Source organism: Myripristis murdjan, chromosome 6, assembly GCF_902150065.1.
Source record: "Myripristis murdjan chromosome 6, fMyrMur1.1, whole genome shotgun sequence".
NCBI classification, from domain to species: Eukaryota; Metazoa; Chordata; class Actinopteri; order Holocentriformes; family Holocentridae; genus Myripristis; species Myripristis murdjan.
Genome location: NC_043985.1, coordinates 13,837,808 through 13,860,459, shown reverse-complemented (window position 1 = coordinate 13,860,459; position 22,652 = coordinate 13,837,808). Strand labels below are relative to the sequence as shown.

The 22,652-nt window shown below is 40.7% G+C and overlaps 1 protein-coding gene across 1 annotated transcript; it reads right to left on the bottom strand.

Annotated features, from left to right (window-relative positions):
• Positions 1-173: 173 nt before the first annotated feature.
• Positions 174-21,893, bottom strand: LOC115360316 (periphilin-1). Its single transcript, XM_030053162.1, has 11 exons — positions 21,723-21,893; positions 21,091-21,147; positions 18,548-18,612; positions 17,877-18,074; positions 17,530-17,594; positions 12,970-13,086; positions 11,008-11,177; positions 10,826-10,861; positions 7,620-7,696; positions 6,247-6,381; positions 174-382 (listed from the first exon to the last, which is right to left on the bottom strand). Coding segments are annotated over exons 2-11 (1,059 nt in total). The 5' UTR covers positions 21,092-21,147; positions 21,723-21,893; the 3' UTR covers positions 174-187.
• Between the last annotated feature and the right edge of the window lie 759 nt (positions 21,894-22,652).

Genomic DNA, 22,652 nt, shown 5'->3' with positions numbered 1-22,652 from the left:
ACGCATTTCCAATATATGAACTGACCTTTAATCAAGTGACATCAAAACCAGTGGAGTGTTTGTCTGACTTAATTATACTGTCACTTGCTCTTAGAAATTTACCCCATCTTACCGGTAAATGTCATACCATGTCATACCATGTCATATCAATATTATGTTAAGATGGTCATTTCTGGCAACTTCTTGATCACACTGGAGCCTCAGGCTGCTGTATGATGTGGTCCAGCTCAACGATGAAGTGCCTGAGATCATCTAGGCAACGCTGCTTTATCTCCAACAGGATCTCCTTTAGAGGGGCTTGCAGCAGTTTGTCCAAACTGGGCTCTTTGGCCACCAACATGTTCACCACTGTGCCAAATGTCTCACAGTCCTGTCTGTACAGCTGTAAATAAACAAAACACAGCAATAATCTCACTAATATTCATCATGCTAAATTTAAGCACATTCTTATAAAAAGGATTTTTTCCCCATAAGAGCCTACAACGCAAATATTGACATGCTGTGTGCACATAAATATTGTATATACCACTTTGCACAAAAAACAAATAATTTATTAAAAAAAAACAAACTCTGAGAATGCTCACACCTCAATGCATACTTAATACTGCATCGATGAGCTGAACTAAGCATAAATTTGGCAATGTGGCAAAGAGAAGAAACATATTGAAGGAATTTGCTCTGGCTCTGTCTTTTCAGCACACCTCTGTGGGCTAGCAAATCCCCACACCATTTTAGAATAGCATTTACAGATATGTGTTAACATCCTTTTTGCTGCAAGTAGCAAAGCATTAGAAGAGCATAGTGTTTTTTTTTATGTAATAATACAGTGGCTGCTTTGATATCGTAAGAGGATGCTGCCAAAGCAAGACTATGAAGAGCACAAGTCTGATTTTCTGACCCATGATGATGATAGACATTTGTGTCCAAACCAGATGAAGCAAGGGTGTGTTGACATCCATTTATGGTTAATTTTCAGAGTGGGCATTACACTTGTGAAGTTTGATGATGACTGAGGTTTATAAAATGTGTGAACACCATATAAGCAGGGTTTATGGGTAAAAAAAAAACAAAAACACATGCTTCAATTCTTCAACTTTGTGCACCAATTTGATTGAATCTGCACAGTTTTGGGTCCCAGGTCTCATAATACCGACACCTAACTGTGAACTCAGTGAACCCATTTCAGGCAAATAGGAGCATTTCACGAAACAGGTGTGTGAATGCGTGTGTGTGCGAGCCCATGCAAGTGTGTGTTTGTCCGAAACAAAAGGGGGCTGAAGTGTCAGAGTACATTTGTGGGACTACAGCGTTCTTTCACACCACATTGTAACAAGCTCTCACATCCAGCCCAGATTTTACTGCCAGCCCAAAACGGCTGTTAACCTCTTTATTAGTGTCCCAGGTGCAAGCTCACAAGACCTTTATCACTTGGGGGGAACAGGCTCAATGTGGGGCCCTGCATTGATGCCTCCTAGAGGGCAAGGTCTGGCCTAACTTTCACACCAACCTATCAAGTGGCCCTACAGTCAAGGAGCAGTCTGGGACAGCGGGGTCCTTGAGGGTTCAGCTAATCCTGCCCAGCTCACCTCTTCCTTGCATAAGAGTTCACTGGGGCAGGCAGCATGCTTTTCTGTAACTTAAATCAACCATGAAGACTGAACTGTGTTAGCCACTACAAATAAGAACTCAAACAGTGCTGCCATGACTTCATACATGTAGTCTATTTTTCACTAAGATAAAAATGCAAATAATGTGTGCTAGGACACTGATGAAAACACCTACAAAATACACTTATTGTGTTATCTTTGAGATATTTGTCTCGTACTTCCAGTGGACAAAGCTTTCCATTTTGGGAGCAGTTGAATGTAATCACTTTGTCAGATGGAAAACAGCCATTCTTCACATCAACTTCACTTAAGTGGCAAGAGATCTGGCCTACTTCCACAAAGCAGTGATTTAATCAAATGGCTCCAGCTTCCTTAGAGGTGTAACTGTGTCATGTACAGACCACAACGCCATTTTAGGGATCGGGACTGCAAATTCCACTGTTATGGAGCAAAATAAAATGACACTAACAGATCTACTATTGTCTGTCTCTGTCTTAAAATAAATAAAAAACATTATCAGCTTTGATAATGTTGGAAGCATCAAGAAACAAACTGCCTGTCAATTTGAATCAGCGTCTAGCCTTGAGTAGGATGTGAGGTTAACCGGTAAAAGGGCTATATTCCTGGATCCTGTCAATTGTGGGGAAATTTAAAACCACAAATGTTGTTACTTCAACATCATGCATACCTAGGCTAACTCATGATCATGTACCCATTATGTTGTGTGCTGATCACAAGAGCACTGGTAAAGCCATTGAATATCAACCAAAAGACAAAATGACAACAATGTTTTGATGCCTCTGGATGGTTCCAAACAAGTGTCTGCAACATGATACTGTACTTGATAAGGTAAGGTGTAGGAATGTCTTTATTTGATAGAGAGAGAAAAAAGAAAGACCAATGCCATTCTGTAAAATATATGTAGTATAATATAGTTATTAATGATTGATGATTTGGAGGCAGGCACATCTTGCCGCAGATGTTTTGACTTATTCATAATGGCTCTCTATGATCCATGAAGTTGATGATTGATGACGGCTGATAATTATTTTTGATATTTTATGATTCTGTAATTTATTTCCTATTTTTATTGTTAATATGGCTGCAACCCTGTTAGCTGAGCTGCTGCCTGTCTTGGCCAGGATGCTCTTGTAAATTACATTTTTAATCTCAATGAGGTTTCCTGGTTAAATAGAGTTGTAAAATGACAATTTTGTGGGATTTTGTCTATCCAGTGTCCTAAATATGAAACTATCAGCTTTGGTAACTTTGAAAGCGTGCTCTCTTACATCAAACTCTGGAAATTAGGTTGTTAAGTTGGGTGGACCAAGATTCCAACAACTGGGAAAGGTCAAGAACAGGAGGACAACAATAATCTGACATTTAACTTAGAACAATAAGGATGGAAAAAGTTCACCACACTTGAGCAAAAAAAAAAAAAAAAAAAACAGATTTCATGTTTGATGAGCTATCAAAATTTACCAGGGCTAAACTGCATTGTGCAATTAATGAACACAAAGTGTGCGTGTGAGACTGGGACTGGAGGGGGCTAAGTAAGGTTAAAATAAACATACACTCCACCATTTTTCTCTGTGGGGAGAATGTCTGGTCTCCCTTTTTTTTTGCCCTACCTGCTAATTAAAAGTAAGTTAAAAACTGCAGTGCCTCCAGCCCCTAGATGTCTGAAGTTCTCCTGCATTCTCTCTCTCTCTCTCTCTCTGTCTCTCTCTACCATCCTGATAATACCCCTGCTGACTGGCTACAGCATGTTCAGATAGTTGGCACGCAGCTATCTGTTCATTCCCGCATCCCTAGCCCACATTCTATACTACATAGGTCAGAACACAGTTGTGCTCCAGTTGCAAGGACAAAAAGATGCAAAGTTGTATTCATGTATCCAATATTATGGCTCTAGGCTACAGCGAGACAACAGACACAAGACAGTCTTCACACAAATTTAAGTATTGCTATTCCATTTTCTGAAAGCTTCGAGAAACTATACCACAACATTGTCTATTGTGCACACATTGGGGAAAAAAGTGGAGCAAACCATAAGAATGACGACAACACTGACAGAAATATCCCCGACTGTGGGAGATGTTTGGACTTAGACTGATGCTTTAATGTCTGCAGATCATGTCAAGCGAATTCACGGCCCCACATAATGATAGTCTTCACTGCCGACCACAGGGAAGTGAGAGACTCACGACACGTGTGGCCAACTAAGCCCAGGGTCAACTTCTTCCAACAACACAGGCTTGTTTCTCTGCCTAAATGCATGCTGTCAAGCCCTCTGAAGCTAGTCTGAACCTTTACGCCATGCAACCTTACAACTGTAAGGTCAGGTAGCTTTCCACATTTCCTTGTAAATGCAAATTTCTCCTTTGTAAATTATTCTCATTAACCGAGCATTGCTATAGAGAAGCAAAAATTGGTTCCAGGTTTGAGGATGTGAGAGGAAACGTGGTTTAAATGAGACAAAAGCATATGGTGTATGTCCCACAACCCAGCACCCCTCTAATCACTTAGGGCTGATTATGTTTGCCATCTTTCAAAACAAAACATTTCCTAAGCCTTTCCCAAGCTACATCCTTTGTTGACACTGATTACATTTTCACTTCATTATGTCCCATAAACACGGTTTCATACACTTTAAAGCTTCAAAGTAGGAGAAGGGAAAGCATGGCTTAGAGGCCTTGTAATGAACTATGAACTCAAATTAAGATTTCCCTTGATAGTACTGGAGTTTAGAAGACTGTGAGCTATCATGAGTGCAAATGGTCATGACTATGCACATGTACATTTGTGTGAAATGAAGAGCGCCACTCCACTTTTATTAAAATACAGAGGAATCGTGGAGTATCTTCAAACAGACTGCCATTCTCTCAAAATCGCTCCCTTGTTACTTGAACAAACAGGAAGGGAGCCTTTGACCTGAGCATGCTCTGTGTGCTGTGAGAAAAGGTTGCAGGGAGGTTCTGCCTAAGTTCTTTTCCTACAGTGGGAGCCGTGGACTGATCCCAAAGCCTGATACTGCAGGGCCACACAGGACGGGCTGGAGCCCTAGAAAGACAGCATCACTGGGAGCCTTTGAGAGGGCTTTTACCCAAATCAGATGTTTGTGGAGGTCCAAATTATGAGGGCACAGACAGTAGTGTGTGCTTGTGTGTTGGGATATCGGGTGGAGGAGGGGCGCGTGTTAGGAGTATGAGAGAGATTATACATCTAAGCTCTCACATGGACATTTAGTGGGGCTCTGTTCAAATGAGTGCTGATGCAGGCAGGGGGCCTGCGTAATAAGGGAAGTGGGGTAATGACTTGAGGGCTGGTACACATTAGGGGATATTAAAAGAGTCATTTTAATCACTCAAGCTGCAAACCGGACCTCTCGTTGGAGGGCCTAATAGCTGAAGTGGATATGTTTCATTTGCTCTGATTGAGATGATGAATGACTTCTCTGAAAATCACTACCAGGCACTTAAGCACTAAGTTTTGAAAGTCTATTTTCTGATTTACATGTTGTTCTTACTGTTTTATATGTTCCAGTTCCTTTTATGTCTAATCCCCTGCCTGATTAAAAAGTAACACATCAGCTGCTTCACTGGTCACCTGTGGCATCACACACAAAGAGAATGAGGTTTACAGCACACTTGCATATTTATGACACCTGAGATGACATTAATTAACAATCTGAATGTAATCCAGCAGTATCCAAGAAAAAAATGTTTATTGTGTCAGGGCATAATTCATATTTGGGTTTCCTGGTTTCTTCTTATAAACTCTGAAACAACCACAGAAATGCTGAATGACAGCAAGCTCTTGGCCTACCCAGTGGCACAGTGAACTATGCTCACTCCCCACCGAAGCAGTCAAATCCTCACAGTAACGCATATCTGGATTATGTTGTTCAGTCACAGTGGAAAGAATCCTACTGAAATAATTAAAATGAAACAGAGAACAGTAGGATTTTGGTTGTGTGTGGCAGGCTTCTTTCACAGTGTGGAGGCGAGCTGTCACTCTAAATCTGTCTGTGAAGGTCTAACCCCACGCCAGATCCTGCTCGAACAATAACCCACTACTTGGACCAGTCAGCTTAGCCTTCCACAGCAGTGAAGGACAAGTGTATGTTTAGCTGTGCCTGGGGCAGATGTTACAGTAAAGACGCAGTAGAGACTCCCACCTCTCACCACGGCTCTAGACTGGTTGGAAATGGCAGGGTAAGCATGTGTGTGCTAATGCCAAGAGACGTACCACACTGTGGGTGGGCCGCCTGCATCCTGCAGGGCAATTCCTGCCCTGCTTTAACGGGAACAGATAAGTAGTACTGTAGCGCAGTGTGTTGAAGGGGTGGAAGCGCAGGGCAAATCCAAATCGCAAGCATGTTAAGTATCACAAACTGAAGTGCTTAGGGCTTTTCTGCTGACTCATCATCATCTTGCTTGTCTCCATCGAAAAATAAAAGGCATGTTTCTCAATTATTTTGTGCACCAGGCCACAAAATATTTAGAGAGCCACCAATCCTAAGGATTTAGATTTATCAAACAATACAGAGAGGTTATGTTTTGGCAAAGTCAACACATAGCCAGCAGAGTGGAGCATTTAAGGCAGTGGGGGAGTTAGATGGTGCAAATCTCATTACCGTTTCAATTTCCAGAGCTTTACCCGCAATTGCCTGCGCCCGGCGGGCCTTGAAGTCTTCCTCTGGTGTCAGCTTTGGGTCTGTGCTGGCAGCCACCACCTCCTGCAACACTGCTGGAGATGCAGGGTTTTTTTCCTGCCAGGCCAAAGGTTAAGGGTTAGTGTTCAGGTCACCTGGTTTAGAAACTGGTTCTGATTTCAAAGTCAGTTGCAAAGTTGAATAAAGCCCTCTTTACTCTTTAATTGCTGTTGTGCTCTTGGTTTGCACATGTCTCATGACACATGCAGCATATCAACAATAAACCATTCTCTGTAAGCTGAACTTTGACCAGAACTACATGCCTTGTAGTTTAGGGCCTTAAGACAGCACTTCCAAGTTAGAGACTGGTAAACAATTTGTGAACACATGGAAAAAAATGCTTTCAGAAAAAAAAAAAAAAAAAAAAAAACACTTTTCAACAATATATATGCTCAGGCCACACCACTATGTTTCTCCACTCATTTATACAGGATTTTCCTTTGATTCATCACCCATCTGTATATTGCAGCCTGAGCATTTGCACTGTTAGTCATTAAACAAACTGCCAACAAAACAGAAAAAGCCATTTCTTTTGTGTTCAAATCACAGCAACATTGTCAGTGAAGCAAGCTGGCACTTTGCTGTGCTTCGTTCTTTGTGCTTTGCTGTACAAATGGCACACGGATGGTGGAGCTTTGCTGTTACGCCGTGCTTAGATAAGGCAGAAAGGCTGGTGGTAAATGTGAGCCAGAATTTGCGTGGAAAATACAGAAAAAAGCGGTGATTTATTGTTAAGATTATAAACAGGGTGGATATGTTCCATCATAAAATTTCAAGAACACTGGTTAACAGCTGAAAAAAGTGAGTTTACGGTTCCATTATCATTGTAAGCTAACAACCTCATTACTCCCCACTTACAAAGTCCTCACTGAGACTGTCGCCCTTCCATCAGAGGAAGTGGGATTGATTTAATGAACATTTGCTCATTCAGCATGCTCATGTCAAACCACAAGAAAGAGGAGACTTGAATGCACATGAACTGCATGCCGTGTGTTGTGGTCACTACAATGAATCACATAAAAACAATAATCTGTGGCAAATTTCATTTACCATGCTGGGTAATACGTTTGTGTTTCCAAAGGTGTGGTTGTGATTAGGAAATGGAAAGAGGGTGCTTTTATGAAGTCACAGTTTAATCGCTGGCACTACTGGTATTCCGTTAAAACTCCGAACTGTTAACGTTAACAGATTTTTCCAGCTGTTAAAACAGTAGACACCAATGTAATTATATCCGAGTAAACTACATTTATGTGACGGCAATATTAATTGAGAATGCCCTCAGATGGTGGTCCTACCTTTGATGATGCTGAGCTGTGTGGCGACCCCTCCACAGAGTCATTGGACGTGTGACCAACTGGCACACTGGGCTTATCTGTGGAGACAGAGCAATGAGCAATGGAAATGGAAAAAAAAGGTAAACCAACCAGCAGACAATCACACTCAGATGCTTATGACAAAAAAAAAAAAAAAAAAAAGATGCTGAACAGTGGGAGACATTTTTTAAGAGCATAAACTAAAGAATGCATCAGTGCCACCACAGCTTTCTTTTATTTAATTTTTCTCTGTATTAAAAACACACAGGGGAACAATTATTTACTTTTTACAAAGAGCCACTAAGCACTCACTTATCACTGTACAGACAGGATAAGATGCTATGAGGCAGCTGAATAGTATAAATTGCTGTTTATTTTATACTCTTGCCTCCCTCACAATAGTGGTCTAGAAGTTAGTGTTGCTAAATTGAAATATTGTGCTCTGCTGGCTCCAACATGTCTATAAAACACAAATATGACCAAGTTTAAGATGTTTGTTTTTATTTAAGGAATCTCCCATGGCGATGAAGCTGAGCCAAGGTAAAATTAAAAACACTCAGACTTATGATTTTTTTTCTCCCTTACTAACTACGGGGCTCTCAGGTTGTGAAACTCTGAGGTAGTTCCACAGCCAGCAGTCAATGTGAAGTACTCATGAAATACTCATGCACCCTAAATTTGTGGCTGCCAAAAGTCTTATCTACATATAGATAAAATAAAATAAAATGTCACGAACACATTTTGACTGTTCTTACCATCTTCAACAGAACATAAATTTGTCTGGTAAGGAAAAACTTACACAAGCAGTATTATACTACTACTAGGTACACAAACACAACCTGTAGAGAAATAGCAAAGCAAGTAATTCAAATAGCTAGTGTCAGATTCATAATAGCAGATGTTCATGAAATGCAAATCAAAGAGAAGCAGAGACTGTGGAGCCCATGCAAATGAAATGAACAGCATAGAAAATGCAGATTTTCATATTCAAAGTTGTTAACGTCTAATAGAGCAAAAATGGAGTCCTGCCTGACCACCATTAACCAAAACTCATTGCCTTGTTCAGTTATTCTACTCTTAATCAGAGTTATGCAATTGGAGTATTATCTGAAAAAAAAGTATACTGTATTTAACTTTGCATTACAAAGAAGTCAGCTGAGCAGACTAACAGCCTGCAGTGCCCAACTCTGAGGTAGCAGGCAAACAGGCAGCTGGTTAATAGGCACACAGGCTGCATTCTTTTCTTATCGAGCATACTGGGCATGCTGTGCTGCCACTGCAGTTGCACTGAGAAATGACGGATGGCCAGTACTGGATGTATCTTGACACAATAGTCTGAGTTAGAGCCCCTATCAGGAGCATTAACGAGGGCATATGTCAGCCGTGAGCAACTGGAATGCTGCAGCCAGCTTATTCACTGGATTTCATTCAATCCTTTGATGCCCATTTATTATTAGGATTTAAAGTGTCGTGACACATTTATCACTATGGATTTTGGTGCAACATTTCAATCTGGATAAAAAGTAATAGGTGAAGGATAAGAACTGCGTACATGACATTTTTGCCTTGACAGGGGCTTTACCTTCAAAAACAACAAAGAAACCTTGAAATCTCAGAATGTCACGGTATTAGATAAAAGTGGCATGCTGGCCCTGATTTTTATTTTCACCTGTGACTTAGATCCCATTTCTCCTTTGTGTCACAATACAGTATCTCAGAGGAATGAAAGGGAGCACTGCCACTGAGGCAATATGACACTACTGCCAAATTTCAGAGAAGAAACACCCTACTTATGAGCTTAGCATAGTATTTTTACTGTTTTAAGTGTTAATGATTGAGGTTTTAATAAGGTCTTTCATTTTATATAATGAAAGCTGATTAGATATTAAATAGAACAAAATATATTACCAAAAATAAACGCAAAAGATATAATACAACATCCTGAGGTTTGATCTCTGATTAAGGCAACAGAGAGATGAGGTACTTGTCAAAATACTGTTATTGTGCTTCAAGACTTTTATGTAATTGGTTTTCTTTAATCTTTCTCTAATTAAAGTGCTTACAAATACTTGTGATCAATATTTAAGATTGCCTAGGCATAACAGAGTTTTACAGCATCACACATTATCACATTACACAACATTTTGTGAAAAGATTCTGTACAGTGCCTCCATGTCTATGACAAAGCCTGGTGTGTACTCCTTATCACCAAAACCCTCCTTCTGTGTACTTTGATGTGCTGGCCTAATTAGCGTTCCAGATGGGGGTGGAGGTGGGAGGGACAACTGTTTTCTCACTGTTTTATTGCATCTTCAAAGCGAGTTACAAAATGGAGCTAAGCCTCCAGAACATTAATATGTTTATGCATGTTAGAAATCAAAGCACTGACTTAATTTATGTCCAGTCTCTTTACCCTGAGCCTAATAATACGGCCCATCTCAGGTCACATCAAAAACAAATGTGAATGCATAAATTTCATTGGTTCACCTTTGCTAATTAAAGTTCTCGAGCCTGTGAAAAGTCACAAAAGAACAGAAAGCGTGTAAAATGGTGGATGCATGGTGATTTTGAAGACATCTGTTAACGCGGTGCATAAACTACTTTCTCACTGAAGAAAAAGGTCAAAGCCTGTATCAAAAGCCAAACCACCTCAATAAACCAAGGCTATCCTTTTCCCAGCCTCTTAACAGTGTGCGTGGTGCGAGTGCAATTAACATCTTAACGTGTTCCAGCACACCCTGACCCCTCACACAGCACACCACCTCTGAAACCAGATGCTTCACTCAGAATGGCTTAATTCTTTTAGACATATAATTACATGCCTCAGTAACACAAGAAAACCATCGGTACATTTATTAAAGCAGAAAAAAAGTGATACCTGCAATTTCAAACGTTGCATTTTTGCAAATTACTTTTTACTGATGCCATTTATGGTTAAACATAAGGAAACTAACAGCTCTACTATTACAGTCTCATTAGCCATTCTCTCAGGTTTCATGCTCTGCAGCCAATCATTGAGTCAGGGGCTTCAGAGACACATACTGTCCATTTGGGCAGAAGGTCACATGGCTGGGTCCATTTTTGCTAGTTCTGTATGGGAGACTAGAAAGCAAAGGTGGAAGCTGGAACAAGACAGAAGCAGCATTAACCACCAAGTACATGTAAAATGCTGTTGTCTATAAGCTTACCAAGACTCGTGTTAGGGCCACACATGTCCTCATACCCTGGAAAATAACATGTAGAAGCATTGGCAGGTGGTATAAACACATGAGCTGTGAATTCACCATATGTAACAGATTATACTAAATCTGCTGTTATAAAATGATATATCCATATATAACGACAGATCCATATAAGACTAAGCATTTACGCCTTTGCTGGAGCTGCTGGTAGGTGTAGCTTTTGTCCCTGTCAGGGGACTCGCTCTTACTGCTGGTGTTTGATCCTGCACGAAGAGTTATGTGTGGCTCCCTCCTCAAAGGAGAACGGTCCCGAGCAGAGGCATAGGGCTCTCTCCGCCTGTAGTCATCATGGTCCTCACTACAAAAACAAAAAACATTAATGAGCTCAATGGATCATCAAATCTCCCTAAAGTACATGAGTCACAGTCCTCTAGACAATGCACATCAGTGTGTACGGTGCCAACAACAACGCTTTTACACTGGTCTAAAATCTAGCTACCATCCATTTATCCTAATGTGACAGATGTGACCAATAAATCAACCTCTTTGAGACTGCTGTGGAGGAACATCAGGAATGTACTAGATTTCAGAGGGGTTGGAAGATTTTGACACCACTTACTCTACAGGTGAATATGCAGAAAGTCTGCTGATGTAAATGTCGTTGAAAAAAACTCCTAATTGCTTTGTATAAAGGTTGTACTAGTGACAAGGCAAGAATGACTTGTCACATCTAAAAAAAAAAAAAAAAAAAAAAAAAAAAGGATTGAAATCAAAACCTACATTCTGAAAATCCAAATAAAATGAGTGGCAGGTTGCTTGGTTAATTCTTTCCTGACAAAAAACCTGTAGTTGACCTCAGCTTGAAATCTTACACAAACCTGCACTAGGCAATGCTTACAGCCCCAAAAGGCAATGAGAGGTAACTGACAAATGTGTTCAATATCCAGAAATCATATAATGTGACATCATTAGACACAAAATGCACCAAAGTATACTAGTCCAGCCGGTCTGTGACTGCTTACACCAACAAGAGAAGAAAGCGATCAGATGTTGAGTCCAACTTTCTCAGGACAGGGCTCTCCTTTGCTGTTGTTTAGCAGACAGTTTGTAGTTCACTCTTAAGTTTAAATATGTTGGTACCTGTGGCAAATGAAGTCTACATACATGGCACCAAAACTACAACTGGCAAAAAGAAGAAATCTTGGGATCTCAATCAGAAGGAGATGGGACACTCTTTTCTAGTGCAGGCCTACTTGGTGATTAAAGGCTGATAAGGCTGGTGTATTTTCACACTCAAGTTTTAGCTAACGCAGTTTCAACTTTTGCTTGAAAGTTCAGGGGGAAAAAAAACGTCTGCTTCTAATTAATAGGCCTGGTTCGCTGTTGGTTCCATTGCATCTGGTTCATAATTTTTCACTTGCTCCAAAAATGACCCACATCAATTTTCAATTCAATTTATCAATTCTCCGAACATGCACTCTAGATCCAAGGTATTATTTACATTACATTCCCAGTCCACTAGGCTCCTGCTTTGTATTAAGAATATTCTGATTACTGATTAATAAACTTCAGTATATGGAATGGAATGAAGTTTGCAATGCACACTGCATTTACAAATAGCAATGGCCCACCATAGAATTAAGTGTAATGTGTGAATAATATCAATACACTGATCTAGACATATTAATGTCTATCATGTACATGATGCCTTGAGGTGGAGAAGTGGATCAGCTAGCCAGATGTGCTGAACAAAATGGGATTTCACTGTAGGAGAACTAAAATATAATATGTGCAACTATGCTGTGTATTTTACATTCTTTGTACTAGTAGGGCAGAAGGCAGTGTCCTTGATATAAGCTACAGGGAAAACGTTGCCTCAATAACAAGGCTTGCTTTCATGCCTTTTTTAAGACTGTCCTACTGTACATGATTTCAGGAAAAAAACAACCCTGCAGTGTACAAGGTTATACATGAATCTCTGCTGTCACTACTGTTATACAGTATTTAACATTAGTGTCATGCTGTCATTTGGAAACGGTAGTCTATAATACATGTGCTTTAATGTAAATAAGAAAATAATATGTTACACTCTGGTGACTGTCCTGTATAGAAAAAACACTGTAGAGAAAATGTATAACAGAAAATTATACCCTCGGTCTGGATATGGAAGTGGTGGCATTAACTTATGGTCTCTTCTGTCTGACCTCATGGGAGGGGCTGACCCACGACCTCTATTGCGAAAATGGTGGCCGCCTCTGTCACTGTTCCTGAAATCATAAAATACATAGACAGATTTCGGCATAGTCATTATTTATGAGATTCGGAAGAGACTGATGTGCATCACACACAGTTACACTTATTTAATATTAGGAAAAGGCGAACAATTTTCATTCCATTATGGAAATACAATGTGTTGCAGGGTTTATGGATACAGCAACAGGTACATCACATACAGTGCATTCAGAAAGTATTCAGACCCCCTTCACTTTTTCACTTTTGTTATGTTGCAGCCTGATGCTACAATCGTTTAAATTCATTTTTTCCCTCATTAATCTACACTCAGTACCCTATAATGACAAAGTGAAAACAGAAATGTAGAAATTTATTAAAATGAAAAAAATTGAAATATCACATTGACGTAAGTATTCAGACCCTTTACTCAGTACTTAGTTGAAGCACCTTTGGTAGCAATTACAGCCTTTTTGGGTATGATGCAACAAGCTTTGCACACCTGGATTGGAGGATTTTCTGCCATTTTTCTTTGCAAATACTCTCAAGCTCGATCGAGTTGGATGGGGACCGTCGGTGTACAGCCATTTTCAGGTCTCTCCAGAGATGTTGGATAGGATTCAAATCAGGGTTCTGGCTGGACCACTCTAGGACATTCACAGAGTTGTCCCTAGGCCACTCCTGTGTTGTCTTGGCTGTGTGCTTAGGGTCATTGTCATGTTGGAAGGTGGACCTTTGGCCTAGTCTGAGGTCCTGAGCGCTGTGGAACAAGTTTTCATCGAGGATATCTCTGCACTTTGCTCCATTCAGCTTTACCTCTAGCCTGACCAGCATGATGCTGCCACCACCATGCTTTCATGTGTTTTGCACTGAGGAGAGGCTTCCATCTGACCTCTCTGCCATAAAGCCCAGATCGGTGGAGGGCCATAGTGATGGTTGTCCTTCTGGAACTTTGTCCACACAGGGTCTCAGGTCAGAGTGACCATCGGATTCTTGGTAACCTTTCTTACTAAGGCCCTCTCCCACAATGGCTCAGTTTGGCCGGGCGACCAGCTCTTGGAAGAGTCCCAGTTGTTGCAAACGTCTTCCATTTGAGAATTGTGGAGGCCACTATGCTCTTGGGAACCTTCAGTGCAGCAGACATTTTTTGTAGCCTTCCCCAGATTTGTGCTTTGCAACAATCCTGTCTGTGAGCTCTGCAGGCAGTTCCTTTGACCTCATGGTTTGGTTTTTGCTCTAATATGCATTGTCAACTGTGAGGCCTTCTATAGAGAGGGGTTTGCCTTTCCAAATCATGTCCAGTCAATTTAATTTACCACAGGTGGACTCTAATCAAGGTGTAGAAACATCTCAGCAACAATCAAGAGAAATGGGAGGCACCTGAGCTAAATTTCAAGTGTTGTTGCAAAGGGTCCGAATAGTTATGTCTATGTGATATTTCAGTTTTTCCTTTTTAATAAATTTGCAAAAATTTCTAAAATTCTGTTTTCACTTTGTCATTATGGGGTACTGAGTGCAGATTAATGAGAGAAAAAAATGAATTTAAAAGATTGTAGCATCAGGCTGCAACATAACAAAATTGAAGGGGGTCTGAATACTTTCTGAATGCACTGTAGGTGTCAACATCAACTGAGCTATACATCTGCCGAGCTGGACGCCATGCACAAAGTTTCCACATACATTGTGTCACCTCTCAGAAAGCATTGACAAAAGGCTTAAGGCAGCTCTGACATTTGACAACCCAAACAGTACCAAAACACACAATAACATGTCCAAGTCACGGATGCACTATATTGATTTTTTTTTTTTTTTGCCAGGATCCAATACACTGATATTTTACAACTCTTTTGGCCAACTGCCAATGCTGATACCAATGTATGCACTGATTTTTTCCCACCTAATTTCAGAGAACATCAAGTCTCATCCCATGAAAATGTTCACATTCACTAGGTAAAATGAGAAAATTACTTCAACTTAGACAGGCTTGGATCAAGCTCTCCCTGGGCCAGTCCTGACAATAGCCACAGCCAGGGCAAATTCAATCTGTTTCACATACCAGCATGTCATATCAGCAGAAATTTCCATTTCGGGATGATGGTAAAGCAGATATTGGCCAATAGCAATGATGTGCCAACATTATCGTGCATCCCTAGTCCAAGTACGCTGTCAAAAAACACTTTCTATGCTACCACGTTACCAACAACACCATGGCATGCAACAGATAGGTGCAGATGGGAGTACTAGTTTCTAACACCCAACCTTACTTCTGCCTGGGTCTGATACATTCTTAGCTGATTTTACAGAATAAAATGCATTTCTCTTGGACATCTGGCTATTTTTTTTTTTTTCATTAAAAATTATGTCAGCAAAACCATATTCTTGGCTACATATGGGAACAGAAGTCATAAAGCAACAGCAAGTGAAAAAATCTAATGTTTCCAGATTTCTGGGCATTTAATTTAGTGATAGGCCTAGTATATGTGCTCAACACACCATTGTTTATGTTCCTGGTCCCTATGATTTTCCTGACTGTGAAAGCCTTTGCCCAAACAACATGCTATAGAGCCAGAGGTATAAATGACCCAATGGCACCTGGTTGTCATGACCTCTGTCTGAACTTAAGCCACATCCCAAACAAAGAGCAGGCCTAACAAGGCCTCAAGCTTTTACGACTGTTGGCCTGTTTGAAGTAGCCATGGCTCAGCTTGCCATTTGCCAAATAAACTTAATTGCCACCGTTGCAGTATTCCAGTGCTCCTGCAAAACGAACATGACAGGGCCATGGAGAAAAAAAAAAGAAGCAGTTACATACTTTCTTCAAAAACAAACAAATTATATAGGCACAAATCAAACACTTCTCAAAAATGGTCAGGCATTTGACAAACAACAACACAGAAGAGTCACGAGTGAGTGAGCACTGCTAGGGCCACACAACAAGCAGGAGGGCTATGCCTCTGCCTCATGCTAGAGTGGAGAGCATACTGAGTGCGGGAGAAGGGCTGTTTGTTTCATTCCTGGGCTTTTCTCCACATGGCCATTTTGACACCTTGTGCAAGTGAGACCCCTCAAAGTTTTTCTACCCATGTGACCTCTGAGTTAAGATGGCAGAGGAGAGACCACTGTTGACCAGAGGAGCTTACGTCTGAACACAAACCTTTTCACCCTTAATAAAGCCGATAGTGTTTGAGTTTGAAATTGAAATCTTATAGCCATGATAAGAGTCACTTTAACTTTAATGCAGTGATGATACAGATGGACAGAGAGGAGAGGCACAGGCTGCTCAGAAAATAAGAGGAGTGAGTGGATGTCAGTGACTAGAGGGGGAGTGGCCCATCTGTTTTTCCTATAGGGGTGGCAGGCTCCTGGGCTCAGTGAGTAGACACTGGTGCCCTTTGTCCCCATACCAAGCCTGGTGTGACTCCTGGGAAGGAAGCCTTGCCTCATGAACTGTCGGCATGGTGACCTGGCTAGGTGACATGGTTGTCTTGGCAATATAGGGTGATGCCCTGTAGGGCTGCCTGCTAAAAGTCGGGAGAGTCGAGTATTCAGTCATAGACCTCCACAGCCGACTCAGAGGGTGGAGTCAAAGAGGTTGTTTTTTTATCTAATAATTTCTGGGCATTGCAATATCACAATAAAACAAGACATATTGCACTGGGAATATACTGCCACAGGGAATGGAAAAATATTATTATTATATTATATTATATTATATTATATATTCTTTTAGAACTGGTAGATGCGGAATTAACTGAATTAATCAACTGGTGAATTGCACAGGACGGCACTGAAGCCACTCTGCCCATAATAAACATGAAAACGTCATATGCAAATGTGTGACACGAAGCCATGCCTACAATGCCAAACAGAAGCAGATGCTGCCAACTGAGCTGGTGGAGAAAAATTGAGGACCACTATCCATTGCTTGCAAAGCGGACAAACAAATACTGTACCACATAAGTCATCTAAGGTGGGGAATAGGGGTTTACAAAGACAATGAAGAGTCGAAAAAGAGTTGAAAAGCCGACTGAGTGGAAACTGTGAGTTGGGTACAGCCCTAATGTCCTGTGATCTAGCTGCTCAGTTCATAGTGTAAGTCTTGAAGGCAGTATAACAGCAGATAGGTGAAACAAAAGTTATTTCCCAAAACCATACTTCCTGACTAAAACTTATGTATGACTTACAATGTGATGAAATGTTCTTCATCACTTATAAACTTGAGTCTTTAGTGAAACAGAATGCAGCCCCAGCAACAACCTGTAGCAGTCACTGAAATTCAACCAGGCAAAGCATGTCTGGGATACAAAAAAGAGGACTCTGTCTCCACCTGGAGTCCAGTTCCAGTATTACATTGAGCATATGAATTTAGTGAAGGAGGGAAACATCTTGAGCAACAAACAACTTGACATCATGAGGATACAGAAAAAAAAAGTGAATTCAAACTGAACACACACTGAAATAAAATAATCAACATGAATTACCTTATCTCCACATGACGCCTTAAATGACCATAATCTCTACTTGAACTATGGTAGTAGGGATCCTCCTGAAAAGAAAATCAAAATTAGAACTAAACTAATTGGAATGTATTATAATTGTGAAATTTTATTCTTGGAGACAGCAAAGATATCAGCCCTACTAGACCTACAAGATCCTAATAATCAAACAAATGGCCTTTGCCATTTTATAGGTCAGTTTCAGCCATAAACTCACATTATGACATGTTGAAGGCCTGTAGGTATGTTGTAGGTGTCATGATTTAGTTGTACATCTGTCAAACCTTCAAAAGAAAACATTTTTAAAACCATGACTATCAAGGTTGTCATACATTTACTGTGGGTGAAGAATGTCTGTATCCATGGTCGCTGGATGAATATGTGCCTTCGCCACGGTATTCTCTTGCATCCTGGCTACTTCGAGAGCCACCATACCACTGGTCGTCATCGTATCTTCTATCATATTCCACCTCCGGCCGAGTCATCATGGACCTCTTTTCAACAATATTGACAACTCTCTGAACTGGCATCTGAAATAACACCATCGCCACAAGTTAAAGTCCTGAGAAAAAGCATCATAATATTTTATACTTGAGTTTATCGGTCTCTTCAAAAAAGGCTAACCCAATTTAGATCTGTAAATCTAAATGGGAACAATTGACAAATACCATTAGTTTCCAACTATACAGGTACAGCTCAAATACAGAATGAATATACCATGGTCTCTGTGAATACTTCTCCTTTATTTGTGTTACATTTCGAATTGGCAGGAGGGTAAGCAGTCAAACCATGTAACGAAGACATAGTCCAGCTCAAATTCAATTACTGTCTAAATTCAGTTTCAACCCAACATATGTAACCATCAACTGTTCAATGAGAATGGCCACAGCCCTCTAACAGGCTTTGCTACAGGCCAAAACAGCAACTTTCTATCCTGCATTTCTAACTAACCAGCTGTTCTTGCTCAGACAAACTAATACATTTGGCCGTATTCTTCCCTTACCTCTCTTGCTGGGAAGCGCTCTTCATATGCCTCTCGAATAGATCTTTGAGGTCGTCGGTATGCCACTGCAATGTAATAGAGAATGTTGGTCAGAGCACCCCAAAAGACCTATATGTTCAAAGTATAGCTCTGAGGTAGCTTGTGCAGTTATGTACAACAGGCAACATGGCCTATAATTTTAAATCACAGGGATCTGAACAGGAATCGAGAGAGGATTCAATTTGTAGACTTTATAATGTGGAGCAAACCCCACAGTCAGAGCAATTACCTTACAAATTATAATGGGCCTCATTCACCAACACTCTTTAAAAGAAATTTCTTAGAACCCACTAACACAATTTTCACATATTCTGACATTCACCAATGTCTGCTTATTTAGGGTTTGTTCTTAGGTAAGAACAGAAACTAAGCACATTCGAGTATGCTTACGCACATTTTAGAACTGACTTGTTTGTGCACTTCAGAATGAAGTAAAGGTACTGTGGGGATTGGCAGAGGAATTCATCTATGCTAATTAGGATCTACTAGCACATGGTTTCAATTTATGAGCACAATGGGATTCAAGCAATTCCATGGTTTAAGAATCAGGTCATGAATCTGATGTAAACTTTTCTCAAGACCTTTTGCAAGAACCAAAAAAAAAAAAAAAATTGGGAAGATACTGGTGAATGAGACCCCAGCCTTTATAGCAGACAGATTGCCTTAGCCAAAAATGCCAGCGACATTTAGTACGAAGTTAGTTTAGTTGACACAGTAGCAGTGCTACAACAGAAAACAGTTCTGTCATTTTGGAAACCAGCTGGCTGAAAAGAGCACTCCAAGTGATACCAAAACAAATGTGTTGCTGTGCATTCTTGAAACAAAAAAAAAAAAACAAAAAAAAAAAAGAATGATGGAGGAGTGAGCGATGGAGGGGCGAGAGGTCTGCGCTATAGACACAGAAGAGACATGGCCTTTCTTGTTGTGGACCACCATGGCTCATCTTGAGCTGAGCAGGGGCAGGCCAGCAATGGGGGTTCATTGAACGAGCAGAGTAGCACGCCTTGAGGGAGCCAGCTCATTGCTGTCAAATTGCAGGGTGATGGCATCATCCATATACGGTCAAAGCGTTGCTGGCAGTTGCTTGCTGGCGCCTCATCATTGGCAGAACACAGCAATCCAAAGACTGCAGTAAATCTACAGCACAATCCACAGCACATTGAGGGCAGAGGCACTTGAAATACTACTGGCGAGGACTGACGACTGTGATCAATCCACGGCAGGTAATACTTCAGTAGTCAACCTGACGATGTCATACTTGATAGTGCTGTCATCAACGAGTTGAAGAAAAGTGTATGATGAGTGAAGTGCTCTATCCAAGTGGCTCTAAAATCAGTCCTAAAAGACTCCCTGTTCTGCAGGTTTTTGTTTCAGTTCGACTCTTTCACACCTGAACCATATGAAGGCTTCATGCTTATTGGTTGAAACAGATCTAGCTGAACAGGGCATGCATGAAGACGTGTGAGCCTAAATTGGGTCACATGTGCAAGAGTAAAGCTGGAACAAAAACCTGCAGAGGGCTGGTTTGGGAACTACTACTCTAGCCCATAGGCATTGTACCCATACGTTTGAATAGGCTCCCACTGATTAAGCATGTGCATACAAATTTCAGTTTGCTACATCAAGCATATCTGTGGTTAATCCAATAGAGCTTGGGAAGCGATGTCATGTTGTCAGCCAAAAGTATGCTACACGGAGGGACTGTGTCACTATTGTTGGGGTGTAGCATATTTTTTTTAAATTTTGTTTGTTTGTTTGTTTACATTCAGCTCGTGTAATTGGTATGCTAATCAACAGATTTATCAGCTTTTTTGATCACTTATGTACAAAAAAGTGCAAAGCAAAAATGTACAGGGTGGTGCTGCCAAAGTGGTGCCTCCAATAATGTGCACCAACGCTCCTATTTTGTGTTTGATGAGTATGGTGTGAACAGTTTAAAAATGTTAAGTCACATGCAGTTAACAAATGCATGGGTGCATGACCTGCAAAGTCACAAACTAGCAAAAGACTGTATCTAGTATCTACTACCATCCAGTAATTGCAGGACTCCCAGTGTTGATGAGTGGTGATGGCACTTTCTTCCAAAGCTTTGTCAAGCCCAGTCTGAGGGCAAAGCCTGAGTGAAACAGAACTGGAGCGTACATTACAGCCTTATTGTAGGGTTATACCAAGTGAGTAGCATGACTTGGTTTGAGTAAATACCCTTTAATGTTCAAAGTGAAATTGTTTTCTTAAGTAACTCTCTCTCTCTCTTTCTGTCTCTCTGCACATATATGTATGGTAATTGGTGGGCTCTTGGCGCGATCCCCAGCTCCTCTGGAAAGTGTGTCAAAATGCCCTTGAGCAAGACACTGAAGTCCTAACCACTACTGATGGACAGCTTGGCACCTTGCATCGTAGCCTATGCCATCAGTGTGGGAATGTGTGTGTGAATGGGTGAATGTGAGCCAAACTAGGCAAAATTACAATAGCTTGTAAATCAAAATGCAGTTATTTCCACTTACTTGTTTAGGAGCAGGCCAAAATGGTTTTGATTTCCTGACTGCTATACTGGAGCAACCCTATAAAGAGGAAAAGAGTGGCCCAGTCAATATGAGGTATGATGGTGGATTCATCCTAGTTGTCCAGGAGAATTCATCAAATGCAGCACAGTAGTGTCACAAAACTTGTGACAGTCAGTACCACCCTGCACTGCCTTCTTGATGGGAAGGTTAACTTAGATCAAATACTCACCTACGTGATTTTAAAGTCAGTGCAGCTGACATTCACTATGTGGTACTCCATCCCAAATCATCCCTGACACTATTGTGCCAAACATGGATAGGAAATAGACAATTAATTCAACCATTAACAATGTGATTACACACTGGGGGCAGAAAGTTGGACAATTCTGCACCATAACAGCGTATCCTCACTGACCACGACTGCTACCCATAATGCAATGCGTAATCAACAGCCTCTGTGCATAATTAAATATCAGAAGTCAGAATTTGAGCCCTTTGAGTCAAATCTTGCCCAGGCCTTGGAAACACATACGTTTGCACATAAACATTAGGAATGTCATGAACAACCACTGGACAAGTACACGATTTAAGCTACGATGGCACACCAGCAGATCAAAGTGTAACTCACTTACCAAACAGCGATTTGGATTGCTCTCACTAGTCATAAATCAAGATTAACACCTTTCACTGTAACACTGAGTAAAATAACAAAAAGCAAATAATAAGCCAAAACTTCACTGGACCTGTACATATAATGTAACAACCACAACACACATCCACTGGTGTTCCTGTATGGAGTTATGTGCGGCTTTTCTTCGCCGGAAAAAAAAGGTGCTGCCACCTTCTGGTAAATGCCGACTGCCACCTACTGTACCGGAGTGCGTAGTATGGGCGATATCTCTATATTGCTTTACATAATAATGATAATAATCATCATCATCATCATCATCATCGCCGTCGTCATCACCATCATCGTCATGATAATAACCATCATCGTCGTCATAATAATCATCATCATAATCACAGTAATTCTATTCTAAATTCTAAATTTTATGAAATAATCCTGTCTCATTCAAATATTCTGTGTATCTTAAACCCCATCTCCATTTGTTGCCAAAATACCCTCCAGATTTCATCCCCTTCCTGGAGTAAGAATGTCAGGAATGCAGAAACTCTGTGAAATATTCAGACTTCGAGATTACATTAGGATAATTGATTCACAAAATAGAGCAATTGAAAATGTAAAAAAGCTATCTCCGCTTTATGCGTGTTCTCTTCATTTGAATCAGCTCAGTGAAGTTCACTTGCTCAGTTTCTACAATTCAAGTGCAACGGGTCTAATGATGCTGATAATTCTACATAACATCAGGCATTTCTATTCTCGCCCTATTCGTTTTATACATCTATTTCACCAATCAGTGTAATTTTCTTCGGGGTTGCGGTGGCCTATTTTCTTATTCGTCCTTCTTTTATTCTTCTTTTAATGAATAAATGAAGCCCCTGTGCAATACTTGGACTACCGGTGTGATTCTGAGTTACGTAACACAAGCCAACGACGGCGA

Bases quoted from the DNA above. Each gene is read 5' to 3' on its own strand.
- LOC115360316 (XM_030053162.1), bottom strand. The intron at 18,075-18,547 runs GTAAGGGAAGAA...GTGTTATTTCAG, and splicing joins AGCGCTTCCCAGCAAGAGAG to ATGCCAGTTCAGAGAGTTGT. The intron at 11,178-12,969 runs GTATAATTTTCT...TTGTTTTTGTAG, and splicing joins CTTCCATATCCAGACCGAGG to TGAGGACCATGATGACTACA.